The following is a 21,243-nucleotide window of genomic DNA, read 5'->3' on the forward strand; positions in this document are numbered from 1 at the left end:
CGCGGCTATTGGGTGACGGCTGGGGCGCCCGCAGCCATTCCCTTTGTGCCCGCCCCTTCCGCCCCGCAACGGAGCGTCGGAGAGCCGTGACGGGCTCTGCCCTGGTGCGCGTCAGCGATTGGCGGAGGGGCGGGGCCCAGGGGCGCGGCTGTCCGCGGATTGCTCGGGCGCGGCGGGGGCGGGCCCGCGCATGCACGTAAGGGCGGTGCACGGGTCGCGGTGGGTAGTGCCAAGATGTCGGCGGCGGCGGTTCCGGAGCTGAAGCAGATCAGCCGGGTGGAGGCGATGCGTCTGGGGCCGGGCTGGAGCCACTCGTGCCACGCCATGCTGTACGCCGCAAACCCCGGGCAACTCTTCGGCCGCATCCCCATGCGCTTCTCGGTGCTGGTGAGGACGCGGGAGGACGCGGGCGGGCGGGTACGGGACGCCACTCGGACCTGCGCCCGTGACCCGGCGCTCCCTTGCAGATGCAGATGCGCTTCGACGGACTGCTGGGCTTCCCCGGGGGCTTCGTGGACCGGCGCTTCTGGTCGCTGGAGGACGGACTGAATCGGGTGCTGGGCCTGGGCCTGGGCTGCCTGCGCCTCACGGAGGCCGACTACTTGAGCTCGCACCTGACCGAGGGCCCGCACCGCGTCGTGGCGCACCTGTACGCGCGGCAGCTGACGCTGGAGCAGCTGCATGCTGTGGAGATCAGCGCGGTGCACTCGCGGGATCACGGCCTGGAGGTGGGGGCCGCTGCTCGGGCCCCGCCCCCCGCCCCGGGGTTTGGCTCTGGCCCCGCGGAAGGCACCGATGGGTAACACGTCCCCCTGAGGGTCCCCTGGACAGTTTGGGAGGGTGTCGCTGTCTCCAGCTTCGGGGTGGGGAGAGGGACCAGGGGTCGGGTAGGGTGGGAGGGGGGCCGGGGCTGGGGCTCCCTCGGGGCTGTGTTCCATCTGCCTTGCTGCCTGCCATTGCCAATCCTGGGAGTGGGGAGTGGGATCGGTGGGAGGATGGGAAGGGGCGGTGCCTGCTCCGGGAGGTGTGAAACTGCAGAGTAAAAAGGGGATCTTGTAGGTCTGGGTTCATGGGCCGGAATCTCATGGTGTGAGGGATGAAGGCTCTACTTCTGGGTTTTATAGTCTGGAAGACTGGGAGTGGCACTTGGGGTGTTTGGGATGCACCAGGTGAAAGAGGGAGCATGGGGGTGTGGACTGTGGGGCTTCCTGCTAGTGGTTGAGGGCTGGGACTTGAGAGTGGGATGTGCATGGGGATGGCCTTGAAACTTGCTTGGGGAAGAGAGGGGCTGCACCGCACCAAGGGAGCTGGCTGGCTTCTACCTCACCCAACCCTACCTGGGTCTCCCATTATGTCCTTGGCAACCTGGCTGTCCTTCCCGTGGCCTAGCTGCTCACAAGCCCCTCCTGCCAAGGCCATGCCATCCGTGTGGGGGCCTGGTCCCAATCCTGGTCTCCTCTCCATGCAGGTGCTGGGGCTCGTGCGCGTCCCACTGTACACCCAGAAGGACCGAGTCGGTGGCTTTCCCAACTTCCTGAGCAACGCTTTCATCAGCACAGCCAAGTACCAGCTCCTCTTTGCTCTCAAGGTGCTCAACATGATGCCCGAGGAAAAGCTGGCTGAAGCTTTGGCTGCGGCCACAGAAAAGCAGAAGAAGGCCCTAGAGAAGCTGCTCCCATCTTCCTCCTGAGGTTGCTCCTGTGCCTTGTGTCTGTCGCCCTCCCCCTGGCGCTCTGTACCCGTGGGCTGAGGCTGGGTCCTCCAGCCTCATTGTGGGAGTGTGTCTTCTAGCATGTTCTGTGCTTGACCCATTCCGACTGAGTTGGGGAGTGGGCACCTCCTCTTCTCCACTGCCCAGAGCAGTTACTGGGTGGTGGCCTGGGTGCACCCACTCTAAAACGAGCTCTCTGCGTGCGTGTCGTGGGCTGGTGGAGCCCCAGGTGTTTCCTGATGGCTTCAGTGGATAAGTGCACATGCACTTGGACCCTGGAGAAGTTGCTTTGTTCTCGTGGCAGTTTTGTTCTTGTGGAGGCCAACTTTGGGTTGACTCCATCCTGCGTCCTGCCCCGAGCCAGCCCCAGGGTCTGGAGAAACGCCAGCCCAGGATAGGAGATTATGTTGTTAATTTTGGTTGTTAGCTTTATTTGTGGTGAGTTTTCAAAGCAGCTATACCTGCTCTGTCTTGGGCCCTGTCCCTGCGAACAGTCAGGGCTGTGGGGCCCAGGTGTACAGGGAGCTGCTGGAGAAAGGACAGTAAAGTTGTGCCTCTGCTGTTCTGTGTGTTCTTCAGTCCTGGCTACAGGCCTAGGGGTGGATGCACGAGGGTGTCCCCTTCCCCGCCACCCAGGGACCTGAGGGCAGGGGCCGGGCATAAGAGCGGGGCTCTGGGTACCATTCAGGTGGAGCTGATGCAGGCCTCCCCTCCCAGGTGGGGGTGCCAGCCACCTCCCCGTGTTGACTGTGGCACTGCCAGCCATGGACTCTTCTGGGCCATGGGCCTGGTCTGGTGGTTTCTTCACTGAGACTGACAGTGTGATGCCTCTCCCTGATCCTGGTGGCTCTGGTGGCACCTGGGCTGAGCCCACTGCTGCTTCCTTTGAGAGCCTCCCCTCTCTGTTCCCAGCACAGCCTGCAGGCACCTCCAGGAAGCAGTCTGGCAGCACTGGCCAAGCGTGCACAATGACAACAGGAGAGCCACCACAGGACAGGAAGGTCACCACTGGCGGTCTCCTATGGCCCTACGTCTGGAAAGACTCCTCAGTGAAGCTCACAGTTTCCACAGCGCTGGCTTGGTAAGGAAAGCAATGCTCCCGGCCCAGCCTGGGTGTCCCATCTTAGAGCCTCGACGAAGTGGCTGGCACATGTGGGCAAGGACACTCTGCTCTGTAAATAAAACACCTGTACTTGCTCCTCTCTTATTTCTGGGGCCTGCTTCGCTCTCCAGGTAGCTTTGTAGAATCATGGGGGTTCTGATGCAAAGGTGGCCCTAGCTACAGGCAACAGAGGGATGGGGCAGCAGGGATCACCCAGTTGGTCCTGCCCTGAGCATGGTGCTCTGGGCAAGGGCCCTGGCACAGCTTTCCTCTTACTGTGGTTTATCAGCCAGTACCTCAGGCCGTGGGACCAGAACTGAACCCCTCACCAGCCAATCTTAAATTTTATTTTCCAGCAAATGACATATGCTGCCCAGGCACCCCGCCCCAGTCCTCACCTGTCTGGGCGAACCTCAGTGTGGCGCCTGTGGTGTGTGGGGACACGCTCTCCCCAAGGCCCTGCCTGCTCTGGGCCCCACTCCCGGTCTGGATAACAGACCCTCGTCTTGCCTCAGTGCGGGCCTTGCTGCCCTCGCACCGGCCACAGCCCCGTCCTGTCTGCCAGCTGCTCCTGGGGCCCGATCCTCTGGCCCTGGCCACTGCAGCTGCCCGCTCGCTGGCCTCCTGTCCTCTGGGCACACAGCTTCAGGGTGGATCAGTCACCCCACGTCAGATTCTGAGAAGGGAAAGGGAAGACTGAGGGGGGCGCTCGCTCGGCTGCACAGCTGCCCTGCTCTTGGGGCCGAGGTCCTGGACGGACAACACTCACCGTCCCCCTGGCTAAGGCTCCCGCCAGTTCTCCTTCCCGTTCAGCACTTGCAGCTTCTCCAGGCTCTGGGTCACTAAGCACAGCACTCGCCCTGAGAATGGGGGCAGACAGTTACTGCTTCGCAGTCTGGAGGGCTCGAGGACACAGGAATGGATGACCTTGAGGGCTGGTGGGCTGTCCGGCCCCCTGGACTCACCCATCTCCCGGACTCGATCCTCCAGGGCTCCCGACAGCTGAGGGAGGCTCAGGGCCTGCAAGGCGGCCTGCCAGCCTTTGGAGTCTGCAGGGCAGAGAGCTGAGTAGGCCTGGGGTCTGTGCTCACGGGCCCTGCCTTTCCATCCTGAGCCACTGCGACCAAGGGACGCCCCCTCCCCCAACCTTTGGTGCCATACGTCCCCCTCATTATATCAGAGTGTTCTCCTCCCACTTGTGGAGCAAAGCGCTGACGCCGGTCAGGGCTCAGCCCCAGGAATGTGTGTGAGGGCCCCTGCCTACTGGGCTATGCCCTGGGGGGGCCCAGCCAGGGGCTGTAGAAGTCACTTGAGGTCTTGGACAGTGGAGGCAGCCATGGCCCAAAGGCCACCTGGAGGGACAGTGAGGACGTGGGCTTGGACACGTGAGAGGATCTGGGGTGGGGTGGTGTCAGTGTGATAACTGCACTGAGACAAGTGGTAAAACCCAGCCTGGGGAGGTGTCCCTGCCCTCTGTCTACCTGTTCTGGGTCCAGGACACTGCTCTCCTTACCAGCTGTGGGGAGGCCTGGGCCCAGCATGGCCTCGAGCGGGGATTCATCCTGCTGCACTCGGGCGGACAGCTCAGCTTGACAGGCTCTGCCGGACACGAGAACCAATCGCTGGTGAGGGGAGAGGCCAGGCGATCGCAGACACCCTTCTCCCAGAGTGTGAAGCGGGGCTCTGCCCTGTGCGCCCTGCCAGCCTGTGCCTGTGCAGCCCGGGCAGAGAAAAGACCCACACGGGGCCCCTCTGCTGCCTGGTCTGCCCTGCAAGGAGGGACAGCCAGATGAAACTGGGGTGGCGGTGACTCCAGGAGGCCCTGAAAACAACCCATTCTTGGAAGAATCTGGAGGAAACAGTGACTTGGCCTGGCCCTGGCCCGGGGGCAGCTCGGACACCCACTTACTGCAGCTGGTCCAGGACAAGCGCAGCGTCCCGGGCCAGGGCCCAGGTCTCCTGCAACTGTGCATGGACGTCCTTGCGGGCGCCGTCCTGTTCCAGGAGGCAGCTTTCCACCACGGCCCGCAGCTCCTGTTCCTGTGACACCAGGCCCCGCATGGCCTCCACCTCCTCACAGCGCTGCAGCGGGAGAGGCAGCAGGTGCAGCAGGCTGGTTCAGGGGTGGGGAATGACCACTCGGGCAGGGTTCCCCCACCCCAGGTTCCATCTCCGCCGTCAGACTGCCTCCTCCTCTCCTGGCCTGGGGGGACCTGTCTCCACCTTGGAGCCCCCCCGGCCTGGGCCCCTTCCTGCAAGCCCTGTGGTGTGCGCTGCTGACACCCTTTCTCCCTCCTGTGCCCACCTGTGCGCCCCACTGCATCCAAGCCATGATGCTTCCTGGCTTCGCTGTCCTGTCACCCGCCCTGGCTGTTGCTCTCCGCTGATTCTGGGCATCTGTCTCCACTCTGTGTCCTCTGCACGTCCCCTGCCCCAGCTCTCTACTTACTTTGTGCAGCTGGATGGCAAGCTCCTGCATCTCGGCTTCAAGCCGGTCGGCGTAGGCCAGCTCCAAGGCATCACTGGGGGGGCGGGCGCTGCTGTGCCAGCGGGCGATGGCAGAGGTCATCTTTCTCTTGGGCCCAAACAATCTACAGCAGGGAGTGAGAGGACACGGATCAGCACCTGCTCTATGTGGAGGTTCCGTGGGCCGTCCTTCTACCAAGACTGTCTGCTAGAAAGATCCCAGCTTTGAAGGGGGAGAGTAGCCCCCAGGATCCTGGGACAGAAGACAGAAAGCATCGTAAGGAGTCGTGACCTTCCCACCCTGCCTGGCTGCTGCTTTCACTAGACAGGGAGCTGGGGCTGCTGGGGATGCTCTCAAAGGTGGACAGTGGAAAATGTCAGGGTGCCCTGAGCACAGCAGTGTCTGCTGGGCCAGCTCGGGGCCTCGGGACCCAGGCTGCCTGCACCTGAGCTGGGAGCAGCTGCAGAAGTGGACAGCTGACAGCAGGGAGAAAGCTGGCCACTGGACAGGAAGGGTCTCCACCCAAATGCTGGGAGCTGCACCTCAGCTGGTTCCTGGGCATCGTAGCCAGAGGCCTTGGGACTCACGTGATGCCGATTTCCTTCAGGTCGCTCTCAGTGAGGGTCAAAAAGATGCGGAGGTCCACGTCCTGCTCCTCAAACACCTGCAGGTATTTGAGGCAGCCAATCTGCTCCAGCAGTGTGGCGAGGTCCTAGAGGGTGAGGAGCCAGGGCAGGTCAGAAGACAGGCAGGCCACGAAGACGTGGGGGCAGGAAAAGGCCTGTGCTGCACACAGAGCTGCCTTTCTCCTGCTGAGCACCTGGCCTGTCCTGAGCTCTGCTGACTCCCAAGTTCGGCAGAGAGCCTGGGCTGCCCCCTGTGTGTCCTCAGGCAGGGCAGGCAGGGCGTCTCTGGACCAGTGTCTTCACTGCAGCAGCAAGCACACCCTGTGGCAGGTCTGCGGTAGCAGCTCCTCTCGGTCTCTGCTGACCCGGGACTCTTCATTTTTCCTTCACTCTGGGGGACAGTCTTTGCTGGACGCTGCACTGTTGGTTAACATGTCGTCCATGTCTTCTGGTCCCTGTGGTTTCTGATGAGAAATACGCTGTTAATTGTCTGGAGATCCCGTTGTACGTGCTGAGTCACTTGTCTCTTGCTCCCAGATTCTTTGTTTAGTGACACTCTGATTGTGATGTGTCCAGGTGTGGCTCTGAATTTAACAAACTTAGAGCTCATTCAGCTTCTTGGATGTGCAGATTCATTTTTTGATCAAATCTGAGAAGATTTGGCTTTTTTTTTTTTTTCACTGAAAACTTTTTTTTTGGCCTTTTGGATAGAAATGGGAATTTATTTGCCAGGAAGGATGATCCCATGGGACCAGTGCCGGGCCTCCTCTTCGCTAATTCTGTGTTTGGTCACAATGCAGCCTGCCCTGCACTTCTTGCCTGCGATGCTGAAACCTGGCCTCCCCAGCACCACGTAGAGGTCCAGGCTGTAGGTACCAATGCCTGGTAGTTTGATCCCCAGATCGACGTGTTCTTGGATCCCCAAATCAAAATTTCCAGTATCTGAGAGATTATTTTTTCTTAACTTGCATTCTCGCACCTTTAGATGTTTCTCCAGGATTTCTTCTGCCTTGGCCCCACAGACTGTGCAGTGGACAGCAGTCTTTTCATTTCCCCTGATAAGATTTGGCTATTTTAAAACATTTTTTCTACTTTTCCCTCCCTCCTCCCCAGGAACACCATTACGTGCACGCTGTTACACTTGCTGGTGTCTCACAGGTTTCTGTTCATTTTTCCTCATTCTTCTTTATCGGATTGGATAACCTCAAGTGATCTATGTTAAGTCTTCTGGTTCTCTCTTCTGTGTGCTCAAACCTGCTGTTGAGCCCCTCTAGTAAAATTTTCATCTCAGTTATTGTACTTTCAGTTCCAGAATTTCTATTTGGTTCATTTTTATTTCTATCACTTTATTGATATTCTGTATTTAGACATGGTTTCCTTTAGCTCTTGGAACATATTTTATTCTTTCTTTGTTTCTGTTTTACAAACCCTGTGTCAAGGGCTGACTTTCAGGAGATGGCAGTGACGGAGCTGCTCTGCTACGTAGGAAACCCCGACCCAGAAGCAGGTAGCTTCGCCCCACCGGCTCCTCTGCCAAGCACATACACCAAATCTTGGAACATATTTAAAGAAGCTGATTTAAAGGCTCCAATCGGCATGTGTTTAAGGTATGGAGAGGTCAGCTGCTCACCGAGCCTGGGAACACAGGCGCTGGAGAAAGCTCGCCAGAGGGGCTGCGAGGAGAAACCAGCAAAATCACAGGCTTTTAGTGAAGAGCAGAGCTGTGACTTTAATAAATGGCAAATGCTGACCTCTCTTCCACCTCTGTACCACTTATGCCCGCAGAGGGTGGGAGAACACACTAGGCAGTGGCGCTGCTGTTGTACCTGTAATCCTGGACAAACTGCCCAATCAGAGCAGCCACGATGAGAAAGGCAGCAATTCTCATTAAGTCCCGACTAAGTGCCACTTTGCCTCTGCTTCCCATGCAGCTTGTCACTGTCACCTGAAAGCAGTTCTGTGATGCTGGTCCTGTGTTTCTCCTCCCCAGGCTCAGGGAGGCTGAGCTGAGCATGGAAACCAGGGGGAGAGACGGATCCCTCCATGGAAAGGAATGAACAGAAGCCCGGCAACTGGCTCCTCTCACCATTAGGAATCCTCTCAGCCCGAGTAGCTTTCTAGGTCGTGTGGAGAAAACCACCCCACTCTTTTCTCTCAACAGTGCCAGCCCCATGGGAAGTACAAATAACTGCCTCACAAATCACAAGAAGCCCCACGGTCTTACCTGGGGTCCTGAGTAGGGGGACCTGTCAGTCTGGGGGATCAATCTTGGGGCACAGGAAGTCCCGGTGCCAGGAGGCCACTGGCTGTCGCTGCTGCTGTAACGATTCTTGGTCTTCACGTAGCTTTTAGTTTGTTTGCGAACCGAGCTTTTCCGCGCATGATCCGAATCCTGTGGTGAGAGGTGTGTGTTTAAAGCAACTGCGGGGGCTGGCAGCTGACATGCTGCATCCAAGCTCTGCTCCCTGCCCCACCGCCAGTGTATGCGGCTTCCTCTGCACGCTCCCCTCACGGTGGGGAAGGTCTGAAACTTCCCGTAACTCCCCCGCCTGCCAGAGGCCTCCCCGGTGGCGGCCCCCGTGGCACTGCATGGACACGCTCACCTCAAGTGAACTGCTAGGCAGCCCCCACGACGCCGGGGGAGGGGGAGGAGGGGGGGAGGGTCACCTCGTTGCTCTCCAGGGAGGCCTCGCTGCTGAGTTCCGGGGCCCGGGCCAGGCCCTCACTGCTGCTGCTGCTCCGCGCGGCCCCGAGGTGGGCACAGAAGGCGTGCTCTTCTGACAATGGCGAAGACGAGGACGCCTGACCACAGGCCTCGCCCATGGCGACTCCCCAGAGCCCTGTCCCCGAGCGGCTTCAGCCACAGCGCTCCCCGGCCCCTCCAATCGTTCACTGTTTGCTTCTGCTTCACGCCGACTGCCAGGCCAGGCCCTTCCTCTCTAGGCTCGGCAGGGTTTGTCTGCTCTGTTCACCGATAAATGCAAGCATCTAGCCAGTGCTTGGCACACAGGACACTCGGTAAACAGCTGTGGAATGGACGATGCACATAACATACGAAGACATTTCCTAAGGACTTACCAGTCAAGAGACTAAGCCTGTCTGTCTGGACTGACTCCCAGATCCTGCTCAGAGACCCTGGGTGAGAAGTCTCCTCACCTGTCCCCACGCCAGATTATGACTCTCCTCACAACAGCCAGAACCTTCTCTAACCTTCACCCTCTCCTCTGCCGGATGGACCCATCACAGGGCCACGGCCCAGCTGGACTGGTGGCGGGGGGGTGTGCGTACCCCGGCTGCTGCTGCTGCTGCTCTCCACATCCCGCTCATTGATGGGGGAGGTGACGTCCCTGTAGCAGAGGCCCCCCTCTTCCAGGGGGTTCTCATCGCTGCTGTTGAAGGTGACGTAGCCCCGTGGAGGCACCTGTTCTGTGGACAGAATAGGGCATGTAAATCCACACACATGCATAAGGAAGGACGAGTTCTTCCTTCCACACACAACCACCACCTCAGAGGGATCTCGGCGAGGGGAGCCCCAGGACAGCATTCTCTACTCGCCACGGTAACCTGGACAGAGCTGTGCCGTCCGCAAATGAGGAAACAGGCTCCAAGGGGTTAGTGACCGGCTTGTGCCCAGCAGCGGGTGCACGTGGAGCCAGGCCTGGCAGTGGCGGCCTCTCTATCACGCCACGCTGTTGCTTTGCCAAGAGGACAAAGTAGGAGACAGTAAGCTGTATTTACAAATTCCTGAGCCAAAGGAAAACTATACTACAAGGTGTTCCCGCAGCTGGAAACATCTACTCTCATACACACACCGGCCTGCATGGCCCCTGCGACTTTCCAGCACAGGGGCCAGTCAACCCCAGTCAAGAAGATCCAGCTGAACAGGAAGGTAAGAGGCCCTGGCTAAACATTAACGGCAGCGACAGTGAATTATATAACCTCTGAATGTCTGCCTGCGAGAAAACAAGAAGAGGCGGAACACAAACCAGTGTTTAATTCCGCCTTTGCCCCTGCCTCTGCCCCACAGAAAGTACGTGTATTTGCATGAAAGAGCCTGGCTGGTGGGACCACAGGTAACTTATTTTCTTCTTTATACCTTTCTGAAGTTAGAGATTTTTTACATCAGCACATGCTATTTATCATTCAAAAATGTTTTTTAACTTTTGGCAAAGAGCATATATGCACTTACAGAAAATTAAACTTTCACACAGTGTAAGAAGAAAAACAGAATCTCCTGAAAGGCCGGAGCTGAGAGGCTGGTGAACACTCCTTCCTATGCCCCGGCCACAGCTCAGGCAGGACAGGTGGCCTGGGCTTCTCCAAAGGAACAGACTCTGCTACTCATCCCAGAGCCCCGAGCTCCCAGCTGCCAGACCGGACGCCCGTGTCCTCACCTTCAGCACCAGCTCACCAGTCAGCCCCCTGGATGCTGGGAGGAGGCAGGCCTGGTTACCAACCAGTGCCAGGACCCCTTCCAAGGGTCTGAGAAGGGAATCAAGTCCTCACATGGTCTCCTGGCTGGGAGGGGGTTCTGAGGGCTGCTCGCTAGACCAGCGGCCTGGCCACTGATGGGTGAGACCCACACTGGAGTCTGGTCACTCAGGCCAGCACGAGAGACAGCGTCAAGCCCAACTCGCCCCAAGCACTCAGCGCCTGTGCTCCCCAAAAGCACTGCACTCAACACTCAGGAGCTGATGGTCTGACAAAAACTCAGGCCATCTGGAAACTCAGGGTCTAGGGTTCTGGCCTACCAGGTGTCTGGTGGGCAGTTCTCAAATCCACACCCTGAGAAAAGAGTGCGAGGGCAGAGTCCTCCCCAGGGGATGCGGCAGAGACAGGAAGGGGACTCAACGGTCACGTTCTCCCTGCTGGGCTGACCCACCCACGTGAGGAATGGATCCAAGCTCAGTTATCTCTCTCCTACAGGAGAGAATGTTCTATTTGTAGTTTTAACCAACAGAAAGGAAACTCAAAGGACGAACCAAAACCCAAGAGCGAGACACTGACTAATGTGTCTCCATCCCTGTGATGGATTCTGAGTCCTTGAGCTGCTGCTCCCACCCGGCAGCCCAGGCGGCCCCCACGTCAGGAGCCTGAGAGTTGCTCGTTCTCTCAGACAGAATCCTAGACTATGGTGTCAAAGCCACCGGGATCATGGGGCACTAACCATAGCAAGGCTGCTGTATCCTGCCTCCGAGTCCAATAGCTGTGAGCCTGGCCAAGGCTCGCGGCCCCTCGTGGATGCTGAGGCCCTTCTTCCGACAGGGCCTCTGTCTCTGAGGGACAGGGCAGGATTCATCTGAAGAGCTCAGATCTTCGTATTTTTCTGTGGGTCAAACACCAAAATTTAGACAGTATGTTCAGTGATGGACTAATTTACTAATCCTTATAATGAACTGAAATAAAAATCATCGTAATTGCTTTTTTCCTTTTCCTAAATTAAGAAAAGTGTTCCCAGGATGTCACCTGTAAGAAATGCCACAATGGGCGGGTCCACTGCTCAGATGGGCCACAGGGACATGGGGCAGGGGGCGGGGGGGGGGAGGAGTAAAGCTGCTAAGTATGGTGAGCAGATCCAACTCATCCCTCTCGCTGAGTTTCCAGAATTTTTTACAACATGAAAGTATGTTAACAGAAATACATTCTGTTCTAAGCTGAGGTGACAAGTAAGATCCATCTCTTCATAAACATATGGCAGCGGCAGTCACAACTTCTTAAGCCATTTTATATTCTCAACCTGAACAATCTCTTAGGAAACAAGTGCCACATGACAGCTCTGTGTGCTGTTTTACGACCCATCTGAGCTGAAGAGCTCAGTGTGCCCACAGCTGTCAGCATTTTATAGCTTTTCATTGTTTTCCATATTTCATTACACCTAGAAGACAAAATTCAGGGGTTTATTTGTAGAAGGCACCCATTGGGTAAGATCTCACTTTGGAGTTGGTGAACTGGGGTGGAGACATGCAGAGAAGCCCCTCATTACCACTGTATCCCCTGTGTGATGGTGTCTGTTACAAAGCAGTCCTGAGGCCAAGAAGGGAGAGGCTCACTCAGACATGAACTGAAGGCCCAGCCCAGCCACTGCCCAAAAGCAAGAGTCACTGGCCCAGTTTCCAAGCCCAGGCCAGTGACGCCAAGTGGACCCCTCCCTCACACTCCAGGATCCATGCCGCCAGGAGGAGACTGGGGTCTATCCAACCAGAAGCTGAAGGAGTCATAAAAAATAACTGTTCAGGCAGGGGAACCAAGGAAAAGGTGGCTCCACAAATCTGAACCTCCTGACGTGGCCCCTTGATCCCGTACAGTTGGCAGAACAGACAGAACCACACGAACCCCACACCCCAACATGGCCCAGGTGGCAGGGAGCCCCACAGACGCCAGCATCCCTGATGCCCGGGAGGAGGCGAGCACCCGCTCCAGCAGAGACTCAGAACTCACCCCAAGAATCTGCACAGAGACTAGTGGGTCTAGGAAACACACCACACAGAAGAGAGACGTGGGTAAAGACCAGGCGCAGATGGTTTCACAGGGAATCCTTCAAAGACCACATGGGGGGCTTCCCTGGTGGTCCAGTGGTAAAGAATCCGCCTTCCAATGCAGGGGATGCGGGTTCGATCCCTGGTCAGGGAACTAAGATCCCATGTGCTGCTGGGCAGCTAAGCCCATGCGCCTCAACTACTGAACCCGCACTTGCGTGCTGCAAACTACAGAGCCTATACGCCCTGGAGCCCACGCACCCCAACTAGAGAGAAGCCCGTGTGTTGCAATGACAGATCCCACGTGACGCAACTAAGGCCCGACGCACCCCCACCAAAAAAAAAAAAAAAAAAAGACCACATGGGACCAATGCTACATAAATTGTTCTAGAGCACAGAAAAGAAGGGAAACTTTCCAGTTCTTTTTATGAAGTATAATATTGAGACCTATAACTGATAAAGATAGACAAAAGAAAATCACAGACCAACATCACTTATGAATATCCATACAAAATTAATCAACATTAGCAAACAGAATCTAGAACCACATTAAGAAAAGAGTACACCAAGTGGGATTTATGCCAAGAATGTAAAGTTGGTTCATTATTAAGAAATTCATTAACATAATATACTGTGTTAATAGATCTAAGGAGAAAATTCACAATCATCTCCATAGATGTTGAAAACACCTTTGACAAAATTCAGCACTTATCCTATAAAAACATTCAAGAATACAGGAAATGATACTTTCTTAACATGATAACATATATGCAGACTTTACTCTGCAAGCCAGCATCTTACTTTTTTAAAACAAAACATTTATTTTTTATTCTTTATTTTCATTTATATTTTTTATTTTTTGGCCGCACCACATAGCACGCGGATTCTTAGTTCCCCAAACAGGAATCGAACCCGCGCCCCCTGCAGTAGAAGTGTGGAGTCTTAACCACTGGACTGCCAGGGAAGTCCCAAGCCAGCATCATACTTAACGTGGCATTTCTGCTAAGATCAGGGCCAAAGTGAATGCCCATTACCTCACCTCATTCAACAGGGAACTAGAGGGATTAGTGAGTGCGATGAAAGCAAAGAAATCTGAGGTACAAAAATCAGGAAAAAAGTAGTAAATCTGTCTCTATTTGCAGGTTTTATGGCAGTGTACCTGGAAAACCCTAGAGAACAGATAAATAAAACGAATTCAGACAATGAAAGAATTCAATAAGGCAGGAGGCGGTAGAACTGTGGACAGACAGCAGTCGCCTTCCTCTGCACAGACAACAAGCCGTCCAAGGCTATGATGGCAGCATTAAGAGGGATAATGCGTTTACAACAGCAATGACAAAAATCAGACCCTCAGGAATAAACTTCAGGTATATGCAAAATGTATTTGAGGAAAAATTTAAAACCCTCTTGCAAGACACGGAAGTACACTTGAACAAAAGGACGTCCCTTGGTCCTAGGGCGACTCAACAACACAGCAGTTCATTTGTACATTTGCCACAGTCACAAAAATATCAGCACGCTGTTTTTAAGGAGCTAGACAAGTTGATGCTCAAGTTCACACAGAAAAGCAAGTGCCAGGAAACACTGGAGAAGGAAAGCCACGAGGAGGGCCGGCCCCACCAGGTGGCAAAACATGTCAGAGAAAGCCTCTGTCATTTACACAGTGTGGGTCTGTGTGTGCAGAGTCCAGTGGAACAGAACAGGCAGTCCAGAAACAGACCTGAATGCAAACAGAAATTCAGAATATACGGTAAAGATCACTAGGTCAAAAATAGACTTCTAAACACATGATGCTAGGACAACGGGGCAGCTGTTTGGAAAAAACCATCCGTGAAAATACATTGTGAATGGATCAGAGATCTACATGGAGAAATGAAACCATACACATACTAGAGGAAAACATGGGCAATCTGTTGTACAACCAGGGCATAGGGCAAGATTTTCTGTGACTTAGAACCCAGAGGCAATAAACGGATGAATTTGACTACATAAAATTTAAACATCTGGGGCTTCCCTGGTGGTGCAGTGGTTGAGAGTCTGCCTGCCGATGCAGGGGACACGGGTTCGTGCCCCAGTCCGGGAAGATCTCACATGCCGCGGAGCGGCTGGGCCTGTGAGCCATGGTCACTAAGCCTGCGCATCTGGAGCCTGTGCTCCGCAACGGGAGAGGCCACAACAGTGAGAGGCCCGCGTACCGCAAAAAAAAAAAAAAGAATTAAAACATCTGCATGGCAACAAACAGCACAAGCAAAGTCAAGAAACAAAAACCAGAGCGATCCCCTCTGTGAGCTGCCCTCCTCCTCCCTGTCCTTCCCATCCTCAGCCTGGCAGTCCCACCCTACATTCTACACCCTCTCCCCTCAGCCCGGGTCCTGGCCAGGCTCCAGGAGCCAAAGGGGAGGAGGGGACGCCAGCAGAGGCCTGGCCGCAGACGCAGGTACCTGGGCTCCGGTAGAGGCTCTTAGGCAGAGAAGGTGAGTGAGCATCTATCAGCCCCACAATCTTCATGTGTCCATACTGCTTGGCCAGCATCCGGGCTGTGGCTCCACTGTGGTCTCTTGTGTCCAGTTTGACTCCCTGTGAAAGTTTGTGAAAGAAGAGTTAGGAACCTCGCCCACAAAGCAGCCTCGCTTCGGGGCTGCAGACCCTGGAGGAGAGGGAGGGCGCCGGCATCTTCCTGACAAGCCTTCCTGCGAGAAAGTGGGGAAGGCTATCTATCTATCTATCTATCTATCTATGGCTGCGTTGGGTCATCGTTGCTGCACAGGCTTTCTTTTTAGTTGCAGCGAGTGGGGGCTACTCTTTGTTGCGGTGCGCAGGCCTCTCATTAAGGTGGCTTCTCTTGCTGTGGAGCATGGGCCCTAGGTGCACAGGCTTCAGTAGTTGTGGCACATGGGCTCAGTAGTTGTGGCTCATGGGCTCTAGAGCGCCGGCTCAGTAGTTGTGGTGCACGGGGTTAGTTGCTCCGCAGCATGTGGGATCTTCCCAGACCCGGGCTCGAACCCATCTCCCCTGCATTGGTAGGCAGATTCTTAACCACTGCGCCACCAGGGCAGCCCCAGGAAGGCGCTTCTTAGTGACAAGAGTCGGAGGCACCTGGCTGGCTCTGACGCTGCAGACACACACTGAATGGGGAGCATGTGTCCCACTCACTGCACCTCTCTTCACACAGAGAAAACTGGAGACAACAGATTCACTGGAGGGCCAGCCTTTAAAAACCATAATCAGATTGGGAGCACCACCCTTCTGAAACAGAATTCGGTAACTTTTACCCAAAGCCCTAAAAAGTACTTATCGTCTTCAACACAACAGTTCCACTTCCACACCACATATCTGCAATAACAAAAACCCAGAGACAACTTAAGTGCTCAGGGGGGTGGAGAGTCAGCTATGTTACTGCCATAAGTGCTGGTATTTACAAATAACAAAATTATAACCAAGATTTAAAAAGGACCACGATACAAAACTGTATATATACATTACAACTGCGACAAAACAAAAAAGTATACAGAAAGTAATACTGGAAGGAGATATGCCCAAACTGTTAGTATTATTTTTAAGCAGTAAGATAATGGGGATTTTTCACATCTTCCTAATCTTCTATATTTTCTAAATTTACTACTATGAGCACGTTTACTTTTTTTTTTTTTTTTGCGGTAGGCGGGCCTCTCACTGTTGGGGCCTCTCCCGTTGTGGAGCACAGGCTCCGGACATGCAGGCTCAGCGGCCATGGCTCACGGGCCTAGCCGCTCCGTGGCATGTGGGATCTTCCCAGACCGGGGCACGAACCCGTGTCCCCTGCATCGGCAGGCGGACTCTCAACCACTGCGCCACCAGAGAAGCCCAGCACGTTTACTTTTGAAAACTGGAAAAGCCCAATAAGCTTTCCATTTTGAAAGCTTCAACCATGCAGCCTCGTAGTTGATGGTGGGACTAGAAGCCCGTGCTCTGGAGGGCAAATCAGCAAGAGATAGTTGAAACCTGAAAAGTGTGCATGCCCTATGACCCAGAAATTCCACTTCTGGGAATTTAACCTCAGGAAATAATGAAGGATATACACTCACATTTAGGATCTTCCCTGAAGCATTTAGCATAGTGAGAACTGAAAAGAACTAGTTCACTAGGGGATTAGTGAAATAAGTGAGAACACATAAAATGGAACACCACCCACCCACTTACGTGACGGGGCCAAGTGTACGTACAAACCCAGGCAGGTGTGCACAAGACATCGTTAAGAAAAAAAAGCATATTACAAAACATTCTGTATAATGGAATTCCACTTTGACTTAAAATATTTATCCATAAAAAACTAGGATACTTGAGAATTCCCTCGCAGTCCAGTGATTAAGACTTGGGCTTTCAGTGCCGTGGACCTGGGTTCGATCCCTGGTTGAGGAACTAAGATCCCATAAGCTGCACGGTGCGGAAAAAAAAAAACAAAAAAAAAACTAAGACACTCAACAATATGTTAATGTGTGCTATCTCTGGGTGATGGTATTATGAGTGATTTTTGCTTTCGGTTTGCTTAAATATACTTTCTAATTCTTTTATAGCAAGTATATATCGCTTGTATAGTAAATATTTACATATGTACTTTTTTTACCCTATTTTAGAAAACTATGATCAACTGACAGTCTTGATTGAGCCCAGTACAGAAGGTGATTATCACACTTCCCTCTCGTAGGAAAAAAACCACATTTGTACAAGAGCCTAATTGAGCTTTACTTTCTATAATCCCCAACTTTCCAGAGCTCTGGTTAGAAATCAGCAATGAAACCTTCAGCCTTAAAAGATCATTTCAGGGGAGTGGCAGGAGGGAAAATTGGATGAAGGTGGCCAAAAGGCACAACATCCTGGGGGGAGGGGCAAAATAGGGGTAGGGGATTAAGAGGTACAAACTATTACGTAAAAATAAATAAGCTACAAGGATATATTGTACAAACAGGGAATATAACCAATATTTTATAACTATAAATGGATATAACTTTTTAGTTTTTTTTGGCTACACATCGCAGCTTGCGGGATATTAGTTCTCTGACCAGGGATTGAAGCGGGGTCCCCGGCAGTGGAAGGACGGAGTCCTAACTACTGGACTGCCAGGGAAGTCCCTAAATGCAGTATAACCTTAAAAAATTGTGAATCACTATGTTGTATACCTGTAACATATAATATTGTACACCAACTACATCTCAATGAAAAATTTTAAAAAGGCACAAACTTCCAGTTGTAAGTAGAAACTAGGGATGTAATGTACAACATTATGACCACGGTTAACACTGCTATGTGTTATATAGGAAAGTTGTTAAGAGAGTAAATCCAAAGAGTTATCATCACAAGGAGACATATGTATATAGATATTTGTATCTATATGAGATCATGGATATAAACTAAACTTATTGTGGTAAGCATTTCATGATATACAGAGATCAAATAATTATGCTGTACACCTTAAACAGTGATGTATATCAATTATATCTCAATAAAGCTGAAAAAAAGATAATTTCTAGTTTCAGTTTGATAGAAGGACCCAAAGGTTTCAACCAGAAAAACAATACCATCTTTACTGAAGGATTTTTTCTTTTTTGTGGCTACGCCATGGGGCTTGTAGGGTCTTCTTAGTTCCTCGACCAGGGATCGAACCCGCACCCCCTGCATTGGAAGCATGGAGTCTTAACCACTAGACTGCCAGGGAAGTCCCTGAAGGATTTTAACTAATATCTTTTTTTTTTTTTTTTGCAGTACGCGGGCCTCTCACTGTTGTGGCCTCTCCCGTTGCGGAGCACAGGCTCCAGATGCGCAGGCTTAGCGACCATGGCTCACAGGCCCAGCCGCTCCGCGGCATGTGAGATCTTCCCGGACTGGGGCACGAACCCGTGTCCCCTGCATCAGCAGGCGGACTCTCTACCACTGCGCCACCAGGGAAGCCCCACTAATATCTATTTTTAAGCCTGGAAGACTTCAACTTCAGATTATACTAAAGGGAAAAAAGAGTAGTAACACTATTCCTTAGTGAGGAAGAAAACAGAACTGACAACAAGAAGGCTCCAAAGGAGAGGGAAGAAAATATTAGAATTTCCATCAATTTATTTATCCTTTAATTTTTTTTGTTCTTCTATTTTATAATGTACATAATATGTAACTAGAGAAGAACATGATGGAAGTTCATTTTAACTGACAGGAAGGTGGGATCACAAAGGTGAGAGGCCGTGAACCAGTGTGATGGCGGGGGGGCACTCCCCATGTGGAGGCCATGGCACCCTCAGCTCCCTCCTAGGAGAGGCCCAGCCCACCCTACATGGTCCTACCGGAAGGAGGGACATAGGGTACAAGGGAAGTGGCTGCAGCCCCTTCCTCCCCTGGCAAAGAGCATGGGGTGCCCAGCCTCCAAGTGTGGAGCCTGGCTAAGGTCAGGGGACTAGGTGGGCTCACCCATGACTGAGCAGGAGGAAATTTGCAGGGAATGAGGAGCATCCACACAGGGCCAGCCAGACGGCCACCCTAGCAAAGGAATGACCTGGCCCATCAGCCAAAAAGCAACCACCAGAACTGACCAGCCCCTTCCACTCCTGATTAGTGCACTGGGGGAGGCTCACTGTTGACTTCCTGAGTTTGATAACTGTATGTGATAATGAAAGAGAAAATTCTTGTTTTAGGAAAAACATACTAAAGTATTTAGGAGGGGGACTTCCCTGGTGGCAAAGTGGTTAAGAATCCACCTGCCCATGCAGGGGACATGGGTTAGATCCCTGGTCCCAGGAAGATCCCACATGCCGTGGAGCAGCTAAGCCCGTGTGCCACAACTACTGAGTCTGTGCTCTAGAGCATGCGAGCCACAACTACTGAGCCCATGTGCCACAACTACTGAAGCCTGGGCGCCTAGAGCCCATGCTCCGCAACAAGAGACGCCACCACAATGAGAAGCCCCACTTGCCACAACTAGAGAAAATCCGTGTGCAGCAACAAAGACCCAATGCAGCCAAAAAATAAAGAAAAAGAAAAAAAAGAAAATGGTTTAAAAAAAAAAAAAGTATTTAGGAGGAAAAGGGCATTATGTCAGCAACTTACTTTCAAATGGTTCCAAAAAAGATAATAGGTATATAGACTGATAAAGAAAATGAAGTGAAATGCTAACATTTGGGGAATTCAGTGAAGGTACGCAAATTCTCTGTACTATTTTATAACATTTCTTTAAGTCTGAAATTGTTTCAAAGTTTAAAATTTAGAAAATTTTCCAAAATAAATCCAATACAATTTGTTTTCCCTACATACGAGTCGCCGACATACAATCTCAGACCCAGCCGGAGAGTAAAGGCACCAAGTGAGGGTGTAATCTGCACAGCACATAAATGATCAAAAGTCTGATTCTCTAACACGTTTTCCTTTTAAAAAATTATAACAGTAACTGTCCCTTATGGTCTCCACTTCTACCTTATTTAAGATCAGGCTCTAAGCTCAGAGGCAGAAGTTATGCTTTTCACAGCCAGGGCTCCCTGCCCGCATCAATGCCTGTCCCTTTGCTACATCTTAAGGCGGCCTAGTTCGTGGGAGTGGAACTACCTTCAAAGAATAATTATGTTCAGAAAAGGAAGCGCAGATGGCAAATAGATATATGAAAAGATGCTCAACCTCACGAGAAATCAGGGAAAGGCAAAAATCAACAGGAGACCACTCAGCTGATAGCAGGTACCAAGGGTTTTGAGGGGACAGGAGACACAAGCTATGAAACGCTGTCAGAGGTGTGCAAACTGGGACACCTACGGGGGGAAGCAAGGTACACTCTCTAGTGAAGATGCACCCAGCCTACACACCCAAAATTCTGCTTTGAAGAACATATCCTGATCTCCTAAAGAAATCCCTTCACATGTGCGCAAGAGGACAGGTAGAAAATGCTAACTGCAGCACTGATAGGAATAGCAAGGTGGACATGACTTAGGGGTCCACTGACAAGGGAATGGAAAATATACTGTATTCATACATTCAATAAATACAGAGCTGATAAAACGAGTGAACCCCGTCTACATGTACCACACTGTGTTAAATGACACAGTCATTATATAAATATATAACATATAAATAAATATATTATTTATATAAATCTTTAAAATATATAAAATAAGTCTACATGCTGCTTAAGGACACACAGCATGTGATGAGAGTATAAAGTCAGGGACAGGAAAGGTACAGACCAACATCTGGATAGTGGTTACCTCTGGATTCATGTGGATTAGTTGTATTAATATTATCTCTGTACTACTTTGAATGTTTAAACTACTTCATAATTTTTTTTATAAATTTATTATTTTTATTTATTTATTTTTGGTTGTGTTGGTCTTCGTTGCTGCACGTGGGCTTTCTCTAGTTGCGGCGATCAGGGGCTACTCTTCATTGCAGTGCGCGGGCTTCTCATTGCAGTGGCTTCTCTCGTTGTGGAGCAGGGGTTCTAGGCACGTGGGCTTCAGTAGTTGCAGCACGTGGGCTCAGTAGTTGTAGCTCATGGGCTCTAGAGCACAGGCTCAGTAGTTGTGGCGCACGGGCTTAGTTGCTCCGTGGCATGTGGGATCTTCCCGGACCAGGGATTGAACCCTTGTCCGCTGCATTGGCAGGCAGATTCTCAAACACTGCGCCACCAGGGAAACCCCAACTTCATAATTTAAGAGTCATAATGCTTATTGCTGTAGACACCGTTCAAGTTGGTACAACTTGCTCTTTGGATAGCTATTTGGCAACATCCACGTTATGGCTGTACTTAGGCTACATCCAAAACTTCTACCTTTAGTACCGAACTGTAGAGATGTGGTCGCACAAGTGTGTGGAGAAGTATGTGTGCAGATATCCCGCACAGCACTGTGCATGATGGCAAA

The 21,243-nt window shown here is 52.3% G+C and overlaps 2 protein-coding genes across 11 annotated transcripts in view; one reads left to right on the forward strand and one right to left on the reverse strand.

Moving 5' to 3' along the window:
- The first annotated feature begins 207 nt into the window (after window positions 1-207).
- NUDT16L1 (nudix hydrolase 16 like 1) lies at window positions 208-2,760 on the forward strand. 3 transcript variants are annotated; one of them, XM_079944196.1, is made up of 4 exons: window positions 208-387; window positions 468-728; window positions 1,469-1,691; window positions 2,624-2,760. In XM_079944196.1, the coding sequence occupies exons 1-3, from the start codon at window positions 235-237 to the stop codon at window positions 1,688-1,690; spliced, it is 636 nt and encodes a 211-aa protein (XP_079800322.1). In that variant the 5' UTR covers window positions 208-234; the 3' UTR covers window position 1,691; window positions 2,624-2,760. The 3 variants fall into 3 exon arrangements, with proteins under 3 accessions (XP_079800322.1, XP_079800320.1, XP_079800321.1); XM_079944194.1 differs by having other exon boundaries at window positions 225-387; window positions 2,629-2,730; XM_079944195.1 differs by lacking the exon at window positions 2,624-2,760 and having other exon boundaries at window positions 225-387; window positions 468-799; window positions 1,469-1,671.
- Window positions 2,761-3,241: 481 nt separating this feature from the next.
- The window catches only part of ANKS3 (ankyrin repeat and sterile alpha motif domain containing 3), a 29,969-nt gene continuing 11,967 nt past the window's right edge, over window positions 3,242-21,243 (reverse strand). For 2 of the 8 annotated variants that reach the window (XM_079944186.1, XM_079944181.1), the window contains 10 exons: window positions 14,824-14,959; window positions 11,074-11,232; window positions 9,195-9,332; window positions 8,574-8,683; window positions 8,131-8,298; window positions 5,868-5,992; window positions 5,263-5,404; window positions 4,723-4,895; window positions 4,327-4,412; window positions 3,555-3,862 (listed from right to left, as the gene is read on the reverse strand). In XM_079944186.1, the coding sequence (XP_079800312.1) occupies window positions 3,594-3,862; window positions 4,327-4,412; window positions 4,723-4,895; window positions 5,263-5,404; window positions 5,868-5,992; window positions 8,131-8,298; window positions 8,574-8,683; window positions 9,195-9,332; window positions 11,074-11,232; window positions 14,824-14,959 (1,506 nt within the window). In that variant the 3' untranslated portion in view covers window positions 3,555-3,593. Of the gene's footprint in view, window positions 3,863-4,326; window positions 4,583-4,722; window positions 4,896-5,262; window positions 5,405-5,867; window positions 5,993-8,130; window positions 8,299-8,573; window positions 8,684-9,194; window positions 9,333-11,073; window positions 11,233-14,823; window positions 14,960-21,243 lie in introns of all 8 variants that reach the window. The other 6 variants (XM_079944188.1, XM_079944183.1, XM_079944182.1 and 3 more) reach the window with 6 other exon arrangements.

Source organism: Stenella coeruleoalba (genome assembly GCF_951394435.1).
Source record: "Stenella coeruleoalba genome assembly, chromosome: 15".
Classification (NCBI taxonomy): domain Eukaryota; kingdom Metazoa; phylum Chordata; class Mammalia; order Artiodactyla; family Delphinidae; genus Stenella; species Stenella coeruleoalba.